Genomic DNA, 12,911 nt, shown 5'->3' with positions numbered 1-12,911 from the left:
GAAATGTAGGCCACCCCACACTTGCTCCTTTTAACTATTAGTTATATGACTAATTAATTTATTTTTCAAAAAAAGTCATAAAATACCTATAAACACATCAAGGGCCAAAATGGGCAGGAATAGACATGTGGGTAAAGATAGAAATGTCAGTTTACTTCAGGTCTTTCTCCTGATCTCTTTCACTCTCCCTGGCTCCAAATGCAGTAAGAACTGCCAATCAGTACATGGACTCTGCATTCCCTTTGCTGTGCTATCTCATAATCATCTTACTCCTCTGCTGTTTCTCATCCCAGGTTTGGGTCCATGGAAGATTTACCGAACTGTAGTCAGTACCCCAGTAGATAATGGGAACAGAGACACAGCCGACTTCCCTGCAGTGCTCCTGCCCTGCACTGGGAGGTCACTTGATTCTTCATCCCTCAAGTTTTGTGGGGTTTATGCCAATCTTGGATTAGAAAATTCAGTTGTTTTCTATAACTTAATTTATCAAATGTAAATTTCTGTGCTTGATTTTCCCTAAAGCCCTAGCTACACCCCTGTGTTCCACCTGCTTTATTCACACCAAAGTTCTCAATTTATAATGAACATGCTCATTTATTTTTTGGCTTATTTTATTTTCATTATATTTTATGAGGAATATCCTCTTTTCCTAATACACAGTTGCAGAATTTGCAATACATAAATCCTTGGATGAAAACCACTGTCACAGTTAGCAGTGTTCCTTTTTTTACTCCAGCTATGTCTTCCATATACTTGTACAGTTATAGGTATTATCAGGAAGGAAAATGTCATGCTGTATTCTGTTCACTATTACATTGTGCTTGTTACTCTTTTCTTTCTAAATGACTTGGGGACATTGCCATATTTTATAATATTTCTTAATTTTTTTCAGTGTAACTTTACTATGCTAGGCATGTACGTGGTTGATACCCATTGAAAGCAAAAATCAGGTTGATACCCCAGAGAAAAACAAAAATTAGAGCTCAACAAAACTCAACCTGTGGGAAGATATTTGTAGTAGATTGTACCTTTAGTCTAATAGAGAATTTCCACTTCCAAGGTGGCAAAAACTCAATGTCTTCCAAATGAGAGAAAGATCATACAAGATAAGATACATCACCCATCTGAAATCAACTCACCTGAAGTTAGTTTTATTTATTAGTAGTTTTAAAGAATGTTTCCATGAAAATTTACACATTAATATTAAAGTTGATAAATAGATCAAAAGTCCACAACAAATTTCAATGAATGTTCAAGGAATATATTTTTTTCTTGCTCAGAGAAGGATCTCAAGGACAGAAAGGAGGAGAAGAAGAAAGAGAAAAGATGACAAAAGTTGGGAAGCAGATCCTGACTCCTAAGAACGAAATGTACAGTGTATGTATACCTCCATCACCCTGGGGGATTTAGACCCAGGAGAACATTACCGTATTGGTTATTTTTAGAACACAAACTAAGAAATTGGATTAAATGCAGAATGTAATTTATTCTAAATTACTGGAGACAACACCAATTTAAGTTTATTTTCCTCATTTATTTTGACATTTTGGTCCTGGAAAATATAGAAAATCACTTAGAAAATAATGGTAACTACAGTAAAACACAAAGTAAATTGGAAATCAGTGAGAATGCAATAATTAATACATAACTGTTATTAATATTGTATTTTTTGTGTGTGATAGTATGTATATTGTATCTTTCTGTGTATAAATAGAATGCATATTCTGGATTTTTAAATTAACATAAAATAATGATCATTGCCTTTGAAATCACTTCACCTTCTTTGAAAGTAATTTAGCTTTCCTCTAAATATTTTCAGGCCGTACTTCCATGCTTCTATTAATACAATTAAGCCATGAAATATCTTTTTCTCCACACCTTCAAAAAAAAAAAGAAAAAGATGTATTTTGGGAACAGGTTTAACTCTCTAAAATCACTGGTTGTCAACCAATGTTTTGGTTCCACAACATTTACATAAGCCTAGACTCCTGAAAAATTCACTGATGTTTGTCTTACCGTACTCTCTACCAAAGAACACTGAAATAGCAAAGGTTGTTTATTACAGAACACAGGATTTTATTATAGATAGCATGGCCTTAGTTGGGCCATTCCTCTAGTATCCACATCATCAGTCTCCCATGAGGACTGGTATGATCCACCACTGACAGCTCTGCAACCAGGACTAGCGTAGAAGTCGATTTTTGCACAAGAGCTACTCAAATATCACAGCTTTATGTGTCATTTGTACTAATTTTTTGTGCCACACAATAAATTACTACTGTTTTAGTGCCTTAAAGTAATACATACTTTCACATCATAGTTTCATATGTTTCTCTGATTTTCTATGGGCAATCTATGATTTTCTCCAGCTCCTCACCCTTAGTTGGAACAAGTTCCAGGTTCCATACTCAATTGCATTACATTCTTTATCACCATCCCCAGATGGTGTTAATGATGAGTCCCCATAATGAGTGCCATCTCCCCAGTAGCAAGTGGGCCTGGGTGGATAAACTTCAATCTTTCATTACTGCTCAGACTATCTTAATAACTGACTTCCTCTTCATCATTTGACTATGGTAGTAAGCCTGCTACAACTGCTCTGTCTGCTTAGAAAATTTATTGGGTCAAAAATAAAATAATAGGAGGAGACTTAATATTCTTCTGGGTAGCAGCTCAATTCACAATCACAAAGGTGTGGATACAACCCACGTGCCCATCAACCCGTGAATGTATTAATGAACTGTGTTATATATTTACCATAGAATACTATTCAGTCATAGAAAAGATGGAGACTTTACATCTTTGCATTTACCTGGATAGAGTTGAAGAGCATTTTCCTTAGTAAAATATCTCAAGAATGGAAAAACAAGCATCCTGTGTAGTCAATATTAATTTTAAGCAAGTAGATAGACAGCCACAGGCCCACACAAGAGAAAAACACAATTAAATTCAAAAAGGAGGGCACAAGGGTCATGAATCCCCCACTGAATGGATACAGTGTAGAGGTATATGGTATATACCTCCTGACTGAAGGACTCAAATACAACTAGGAATTTCTAACAAAAACAAAAGATGTAAGCTAATTATATGTACTCATATGTTAACCAGACATAAAACAAACAAAAAACACAATAAGTATATATGTTTGTTTAGAGTCTTGCTCTTCAGAGTGTGGTCCCAGTTCCAGGAACACAGCATCCCTGGACATGTGCTAGAAATGCCCACAGATCCACTGTACCAGAATCACAATTTACACCTTCTAGATCTTTTGAATGTATATTAAAGTCTAAAAATAACTCATTTTGATTACCTTATTTGATGGAAATGCTGGTGATGCAGTAAGGTAATTTAGTTAATTAAAAATAAATAAAAAGCATTTTATTTTTTTCTAATTTTTTCATGTGGTCCTTTATCACCTTCTTTCCTCTTTCATTAACAATGCAGAGATCAAAGAGAACTCGCCTTTTCTCCACATACAAGCTAATGAACCAGAGGGAATGTAGCGCATTTATTCTGTAGCATAGTAATTGATAATACTTAATTTGTTATAAATATATTGAAAAATTTTTTACATTTGACTTCCTTAAGTATCACACTACACATATAGCACACACACAAACACACACAGAGAAATACATAATCCATGGTGACATTTGAGTTGTGAGTTTTTATTTCATTTCCCACACTGAACAAACTTGCAGTTGCATTATCTGGTGCCTTAGTAAGTGCCCAGAAATATGGTCAAGTTACTTGTGATCCATAGTTTAAAGGTAATAAAAATTAAGAATATATTTCTACGTCATTATATCATAAAATTGTCTATCTACTCACATATAACAAGGTTTGGTGATGTAAATATAAAATTATCAGGTGAAGTTAAGCTCTATATTACATGATCAGATAACTTTTGGAAAATGATTAATATTAAATCACTCAGGTGACATGAAGCAGAAATATCAGGTGCCTACACAGCACATGTCCTGGGGAACCTTGTGTGGCAAAAACCATGATAAGTAAGAGACAAACAGAAGTAATGTTTTGATTCTTTATCCTAACTCAGTAAGTTACTGGTTTAAGACAAACACAGAAATGAAAAAGGTAAAGGATCTTAGAATCAAAACATTTGTAACCATGCCTGGTAGGAAAATATCATTCTGTACAGATAGAGGGTAATCAAGTAATTATTAATTTTAAAATCAAAACAAGGATTATAAAAATTGTTTCTGCAATTTATCATCATGCCCATAGTGCTAGTAAATGCAATTTAAACAATCAAATTTGATGTCTTGATTTGTGATATTTGTGAGGTTAATAAGTGATTATTTCTCCCCTGGTAAACTTGTAGGAACATCAGATATAATCAACATTTACAATGGATATTCACAGCCATGTTTAACATTACTTTCTATATTATAATAAATGTTAGGATATTCTTGGGGAAAAAGGAACAAGACATTGGTAAATGTTTAGAGACAGTGCCCTGACAGTCATGACTCTATTCCTATTATGTTGAGCACTTTAACAAATGCACACCCCTATTCCTCCATAGCTTTTTAGATTTCCTTGGTAACTCTCCTAATTTTCATTGCTAAAATTAAGTTGAAGCCTACTTTTTAAAAATATTTTTTTCTAACAGTATATAAGTTGAGGTGTTGAAGTTTCATGGTCTGATATTTTCTTGTTACATAGGTATCCTAGGCTTATCATAAAAAATTATCAACCATTTGGAGTCTTTAAACAATGAAAAATTATTTTCTCACAATTCTTGAGACAAAAAGTCTGAAATCAAGGTTCTGGGAAGACCAAGTTCTCTCTGAAGGACATGGGGAGAAATTTTTCTTTCCCCTGGTTTGTGGAAGCAAACTGCATAATTGAGTCTACTGTCACATGACTTTTGTCTCTGTATAGCCCCATGTCATCAATTACTGTTGCATAAGGAAATGCTTACTGGACTTAGGGATCACCTTAATCCGTCACTATCTCATCATCACTATCTCAGTCCTTATTCAATTTTCTCTGTGAGAATATTATTCAAGAATATGTTTACTTCTGAGATTTTGGGCTGATATAAATAGTTGAAGGGACAGTAACCATCCCACTTGTAATGACTACTTCACATATGATTCACAGCTATTTTTTCTGAACATTGAAGAGAATAAAAATCAAATGATTAAATAAAGTTTTACCATAATAAATTCAAAGCTCTGTTGAATTATTTAAATAATTTGAATGATCTCTTCTACTAGAAGAATTTAACACACTTCAACATAATAAATCTGATTCCTTTGGGGGATTAAAGTGCTCAACGTAATTGTATTGGGTGATTCATCAACTTCCTGACACTCTCTTTCACATCTTTGTTCCTCAGGCCATAAATCAAAGGATTCAGCATGGGGATGATGACTGTATAAAATACAGAACCTACTTTGACAATGAGCCATGAGTTCTTAGAGTTGGGTACACAATAAAGAAAGAGGACTGTCCCATGGAAAATGGTGATGGTAGTCAGGTGGGAGGCACAGGTGGAGAAAGCTTTCTGACGCCCACCAGCAGAAGGCATTCTCAGGATAGTGACAAAGATGAGGACATAAGTAGTGAGGATGATTGCTAGGCTGCTCACCTCAACAAACATGGCAATGACAAAACATAGTACTTGGTTGATGGAGGGGTCAGAGCAGGAGACAGAGACGATGACAGAGTGCTCACAGATGAAATTGTTGAGGATGTTAGACCCACAGAAAGATAATTTCAAGAGAAAATAGGTGAGTGTGAGGGAAAAGACTATTCCCCATGTGTAGGGCCCCGCCACTAAGGAGGTACAGAGCTTTGGGGACATGATGACTGTGTAGAGCAGAGGGTTACAAATGGCTACAAACCGGTCATAGGCCATCACAACCAACATGAATGTTTCTGCCACAGCAAATATGCAGAGAAAGGAGAACTGCATGATGCAGCCCGTGAAGGAGATGGTCCTGTCTTCCACAACCAAGTTCTCCAGAAGTTTGGGTGTCACCGTGGTGGAATAACAGAAGTCAACAAAGGACAAGTGGCTGAGGAAATAGTACATGGGTGTGTGGAGTTTGGGGTTGACTCTGATGATCATGATCATGCCCAGGTTCCCCAGCACAGTGACCAGGTACATGGTCAAGAACACCAGGAACAGGGGCACCTGGAGGTCTGCATATTCTGAGAATCCCAAGAGGATGAAGGTGACTCCAGAACTCTGATTTCCTTCTGCTAATTGCATGATGATTGACTAAGATCTGAAATAATGATAATAAATATAAAAATTAAAATTAACTTGTACACCTGTATTCTAGACATTGTTCCAAACAATTAGAACATTTTTGTTTAGATATCCAGGTAACTATAAGCATTATGAAAACAAGTAGCCCCACAATTTTTATATGAGCACACTGGGCCACACATACATCAAGGAACTTATTTGACGTTAGACAGATTCTTAGTGATGAACTAGATTGAGACACTGATCCTGAGTGGTGAAGTTTTACATATACTGGATCCCATAATCCACTAGGGATGTGTTTCAAGATATCCTGATGATGCTGGAGCCACAGATTTTAAGAAACTCTGTAAATGCCATGACTTTTGCTATATATACTTAACCATGATAAAGTTGTATTAAAAGGCACAGGAAGAGAAAAATATAATAACTAGTAATTAAATAGACAAATTGTAGTGATACCATGGTTTCATCACTATTTTTGCATGTTAGAGGTTTTATGAAGTAAAATAAGTGTGAATTAAACACAGACACTATGGTAAGGCGATGGGTGACCACATAAAGGAGGTGGCTTCTATGCCATCAAGGAGATTTATGCTGTACAAAGGAATAATTCACATCCTAGGAAGGATGTAGACCTGCCCTATTCAAAATGTGGCATAATTTAACACAAATAAATTGGTTTTCTTATAGAATTTCTCACTTATTTTTTTTCCAACTATTGTTAACCACAGGTATCTGTAGTTTAAACTACAGGAAGTGAAACCATGGTTATTTCTCCTTTAGTCCATTTTCCCTTGGCTGTGCTATGTCCTAATCATCTGGCTTTTTCTAGGGCTCTGTTCCTCATCTTACGTTTGTGACTATGGCAGATTTACCAAACTGTCATCATTACTGCACTAGATTATGGGAACAGAGACACAGCCAATCTTTCACCAGTGCTCCTTCCCTTCACTGGGAGATCCCGGTTCTTCATCCCCAAGTTTTTATGCCAATCTTGGATTAGAAAACTTCAGTTGTTCTCAATGACTTGATTAATCAAATGTAAATTTCAGTGCTTGGTTTTCCCCAGAGCCCTACCCTAGCTACTCCATGTATTAAACCTTCTTTATCCACACCAGTATTCTCCATTTAAAATGAACAATATATGCTCATTTATTTTTTTGCCTATTTGATTTGGATTATGTTTCACCTGGAATATACTCTTTCTCTAATAGACTGATGCAGAATTAGCAGTAAATAAAGCCTTAGATGAAAACCATTGTCACAGGATAATAGTATTCCTTTTTTAAATCCAGCAATATTTTCCATAATCATATAGACTTACAGATATGTTTTCAGGAAAGAAAAATGCCATGGCATATTCTGTTCACATTAATGTGTGCCTATAATGCTTTTATTTCTACATGATTTTGAGAAGTTCCTGATTTTGTAATAACTATTAAATTACTTCAGTATGACTGTAGTATGCTAGGCACATGGTTGATACCCCAAAAGCAAAAATCGAGATTGATACTCTAGAAAAGGCCAAAGAGATCAAAGTTCAACAAACTGAACCTTTGAGTAGAAAGACTTAGTAGATTTTACCTTTAGTCTGCGGTATAGCTTTCTATTCCAAAGTGTCAGGATGTCACTGTGCCCCAAATGAGAGCAAGATAAAACAAGATAAGACACATTACCCATGTGAAGTCAATTGACCTGAAGATTCTGTTCTTATTTATTTGTAGTATCCAAGAAAAGTTCCAGTACAATTTAGGCATTAATATTAAAGTTTGTAAATAGAGCAATAGTCCATAATAAATTTCAATGAGTTTTCCAGGATTATATTCCTGTGTTAATACCCACAGAAACTTATGGAAAGGTATCAGGAGGACAAAGAACAAAGATAAAAGTTGGGTAGCTGATTTTTACTACTGAGAGCAATATTTAGGCTTCATGTATACTTCCCTCACCTTGGGGATTTAGACCCAAGAGATCATTAGTGCACTCATTATCTTGAAACACAAACTGAGAAATTAGCTAAATGCCTTCCTATTATCTTTGAAATCACTGGAGACCATGCCCCTTTAACTTTCTTTTACTAATTTATTTTGACAATTTTATTATGGAAAATATACAAATTCACTTAGAAAACATGGTAACTGCAATAAAATGCAAAGGAAATAGGAGATGGATGAGAATGTAGCAATGAAGAGGTGACTGCTGTTAGTATATTCTATATTGTATTTCTGTCTCTATATAGCATGTATGTTGTGTCTTGAGATGTATAAACAATAGCATGTACATTCTGGCTTTTCAAATTAACACAAAATACTCATGATTATAATTGGAATCATTGATTCACTTCTTCACAAGTAACTTATGTTTCCTTCTAAATACGTCCAGCCACTCTTCAAAGCTTATAACTCTTATGATAATTAAAATCATGTTATTATCAATAGAAGAAATTAGTAATAGGGAACACTATTTTATTCATCTCTAGAGACTCTACACCAGTCGAATTTTTTCTAAAATAAATATATATATGTATTTTGATTCTGGCTCTGCAGAGAGTAATCTAAGTCCCAGTAACAGCAACATCATTTGGAGTCTGCTAGAAACACAGAATGACAGCTCCTCATAGATCCACAGCACCATGATCTTCATTTGATGTTTCCTGATGACTTGCATGTATACTAAAATCTGAAAATCATTCAAATTGATTACCTTTCAGTTGATGGTAATTCTGATGATTTATAAGATACTTCAATGATATAAAAGCAAATAAAATATTCTTTTTTTAACTTTTCTGTGCTGTCCTTTATTACTTTCTTTCCTCTTTCATTAATAGACCAGAGATCAAAGAGAGCTCACCTTTTTCCCCCCTACAAGTTAATGTACCACAGGGGAGGAGCAAGATGGTTATCAGGTACCAGCCTCTGACAGACGCTCCTGCCTAGAGGAAAGGATAAAGTGAAGAAAATACCCAGCAAAGTTGAAGACAAGGAGCCCAGCTGAGACAGAAGAGTGATATCTAGAGGACACCTCTGCTGTGGCAAGTCGCAACTCCTAGAAAGCAGTCTACAGGTACGTAATACATCCCAAAGGAAAAGTGTGCATCTGCTCCCCCAAGAAAGTTGTGTTTTTCTCTTTGTTTTCTCTTCATCTGTTACTATAAGTTTACTACAGGCAAGCAATGAACTGAGGACCTATTACCTCGTCTCATGTGTGAGAACTACAGGAAGTGGGGTCTACTTGCCTAGAGGGACACTGCTAAGACTTGGAACACCCTCTCAGCAGGCAGAAAAATCAAACTAACATTTTCACTGCCATTTTGAATTTCCAGTCCATCCTTCCCCCCTTGCCTTCAGAGAAAGTGAGAAGAAGCCCAAGACCAGCATCCACACCCCTGTGGGACCAAGTGCCCTGTCCTGGCCCTGCAGCTGGAGAAATGCTTGAGCCATGCGTTCCCTGTGCCACTGCTTGCACTCCGTGCTATGGGCACCCCCTCAGGGTGCCCCGAGAACTGATCGAGCTGTGTATTCTGGCACTCCAGACCCAGCTGAGAACTGTGAAAGGACAGTCAGTTGAGAGGGAACCACACAGGAGTGGTGGTATCCCTAGGTGAAGAGCAGCAGCCTCAGCAGTTAGAATAATAAGGCTCACACCACTGAGGCTTTTCCAGACAGACACGCCCTATCTCTCTGGGTAACCAAAGGAAGTCAGCATCTCCTCCCATGGCAGCCACTGGCGGAACAGTTTTGGGATGGTCTTCAAATCCAGCATGGGGCGAAATCAGTGGAAAAACTCTGGGAACCTGAATAACCAGAGTAAATCAACTCCCTCAAGGAAGGATGGGGCAGATACAATCAAAGATCCCATCCATAAACAGATGGCTAAGATGACAGAAATCAAGTTCATAATCAGGATAGCATATAAGATTAACAGAATGGAGGAAAGGAGGGAATTGGAATTTCAAATTATTCAAAAGCTATCTCAAGAACTCAATGATTTCAAAGATAAAATGACTAAAGATTTTGACACACTGAGGCAAGAGGAGGCAGCTCTCAAAGATCTGACAAATATGGTAGAATCCCTCAGTAACAGAATGAAACAGGCAGAAGAAAGGATCTATGACATTGAAGACAAAGCTTTTGAACACGGCTAAGCACTCAAAGATGAAGAAAAATGGAGAGCAAAAATTGATCCCTCTCTCAAAGAGCTCTGAGATAATTTGAAGAAAACTAATATTCACCTTTTAGGAATCCCTGAAGGCAACAAAGTTGTTTCACAAAACACAGGCTCTTCTTCATAAAATTATGAAAGAGAATGTTCCAGACATTCCAAGAGATTCTGAAATTCAGATAGCAGAGAGTTTCAGAACCCCAGCACGACTCAAACTGAACAAGACATCCCCCAGGCACATCATAATTAACTTCACTAAAGTTAATATGAAAGAGAAAATTCAGAAAGCAGCTAGACATAAGAAAACCATAACCTACAAGGGAAAGAATATTAGAATGAGTGCAGATCTCTCTGCTGAAACCACTCAGGCTAGAAGAGTGTGGTCATCAACTTTTAATCTCCTAAAACAAAATAGCTTTCAACCCAGGATCCTCTATTCAGCTAAACTGAGTTTCATTTATGATGGAGAAATTAAATACTTTAATGACATTCACATGTTGAAGAAATTTGCCGTAACTAAACCAGCCCTCTAGGATATTCTCAGACCTATCCTCCATAATGACCAGCGCAATCCTCCACCACAAAAGTAAACTCACGTAGAAAATCTTGATCAAATTCCAATTTCCACAGTGGTGAAAGGATTAAAGATGTCCACTGAACATTTGAAAAACTCGATATCCAAAATTATACTAGGATTGTCAATACTTTCAATAAATGTGAATGACTTAAATTGCCCTCTAAAGATGCACAGGCTGGCTGACTGGATACAAAAACTCAGGCCAGATATCTGTTGCATAGAAGAATCTCATCTTACATAAAAAGACAAGTATAGACTCAGGGCAAAGGGATGGTTATCTATATTCCAGGCAAATGGAAAGCAGAAAAAAGCAGGTGCTGCAATTTTATTTGCACATACAATAGGCTTTAAACCAACAAAAGTAAGTAAGGATAAAGTTGGACACTTTATATTTGTTAAGGGTAATACTCAATATGATAAGATTTCAATCATTAATATGTATGCACCCAACCAGAATGCACCTCAATTTATAAGAGTTACTCTAACACACCTGAGCAACTTGATTTCTCCCAGCTCCATCACAGTTGGAGATTTTATACTCCTTTGACAGTGTTGGATAGATCCTCCAACAAGAAGATTAGCAAAGAAATTTTAGATTTAAAATTAACCATTCAGCATTTGGATTTAACGGACATCTACAGAACACTTCATCCTAATAAAACTGAATACACATTTTTCTCATCAGCCCACAGAACATACTCCAAAATCAACCACATTAGGTCACAAGTCTAACCTCAGCAAATTTAAAAGAATAGAAATTATTCCTTGAATCTTCTCAGACCATCATGGAATAAAGTTGAACTCAGTAAAAAAAGGAAACTACAGACTCATACAAAAACATGGAAGCTAAATAACCTTATGCTGAATGATAGGTGAGTCATAGATGAGATAAAGAAAGACATTACCAAATTTTGGGGACAAAACAATAATGAAGATTCAAGTTACTGGAACCTCTGGGATACTGCAAAGGCAGTCCTAAGAGGGAAATTTATAGCACTGCAAGCCTTCCTGAACAGAATGGAAAGAGAGGAAGTTAACAACTTACTGGGACATCTCAAGCAACTGGAAAAGGAAGAACACTGCAATCCCAAACCCCGCACAAGAAAAGAAATAACCAAAATTAGAGAAGAATTAAATGAAATTGAAAACAAAAGGATTATACAACAGATCAATAAATCAAAAAGTTGGTTTTTTTGAAAAGGTCAGTAAGATAGATAAACCTTTGGCCAACCTAACCAAGAAAAGAAGAGTAAAATCATTAATTTCATCAATCAGAAATGGTAAAGATGAAATAACAACAAACCCCTCAGAAATTCAAAAAATCCTTAATGAAATTATAAGAAACTTTATTCTCAGAAATATGAAAATCTGAAGGAAATCGACCAATACTTGGAAGCACATCACCTTCTAAGACTTAGCCAGAATCAAGTGGAAATGTTGAACAGGCCTTTATCAAGTTCTGAAATAGCATTAACTATACAAAATCTCTCGAAAAAGAAAAGCCTGGGACCAGATTGCTTCATGTCAGACTTCTGCCAAACCTTTAAAGAGCAACTAGTACCTATACTACTTAACCTTTTCCAAAGTATAGGAAAAGTAGGCATATCACCCAACACATTCTATGAAGGAAACATCACCTTGATTCCCAAACAAGGAAAAGATCCAAAAAGTAAATAAAATTAGAGACCAATATCACTAATGAATTTGATGCAAAAATATACAACAAGATCCTAACAAACAGAATCCAGCAACACATAAAACAAATTATACACCACGACCAAGTGGGCTTTATCCCAGGATCTCAAGCCTGGTTCAACATATGTAAATCCATAAATGTAATTCGTCACATAAACAAATTAAAAAACAAAGACCATATGATTCTCTCAATTGATGCAGAAAAAGCTTTTGATAATATCCAGCATCCTT

General features: G+C 36.1%; 1 protein-coding gene across 1 annotated transcript; it reads right to left on the bottom strand.

The window, feature by feature from the left end:
* Positions 1-5,302: 5,302 nt before the first annotated feature.
* On the bottom strand, positions 5,303-6,247 carry LOC100964649 (olfactory receptor 5D13-like). Its single transcript, XM_003802436.1, has one exon. It carries the CDS (start codon positions 6,245-6,247, stop codon positions 5,303-5,305), a length of 945 nt encoding a protein of 314 aa, XP_003802484.1.
* Positions 6,248-12,911: the final 6,664 nt, after the last annotated feature.

This window comes from Otolemur garnettii, unplaced genomic scaffold (genome assembly GCF_000181295.1).
Source record: "Otolemur garnettii isolate 467f Iridium unplaced genomic scaffold, OtoGar3 scaffold00247, whole genome shotgun sequence".
Lineage (NCBI taxonomy): Eukaryota > Metazoa > Chordata > Mammalia > Primates > Galagidae > Otolemur > Otolemur garnettii.
This window is presented reverse-complemented; position numbering and strand designations above follow the sequence as displayed.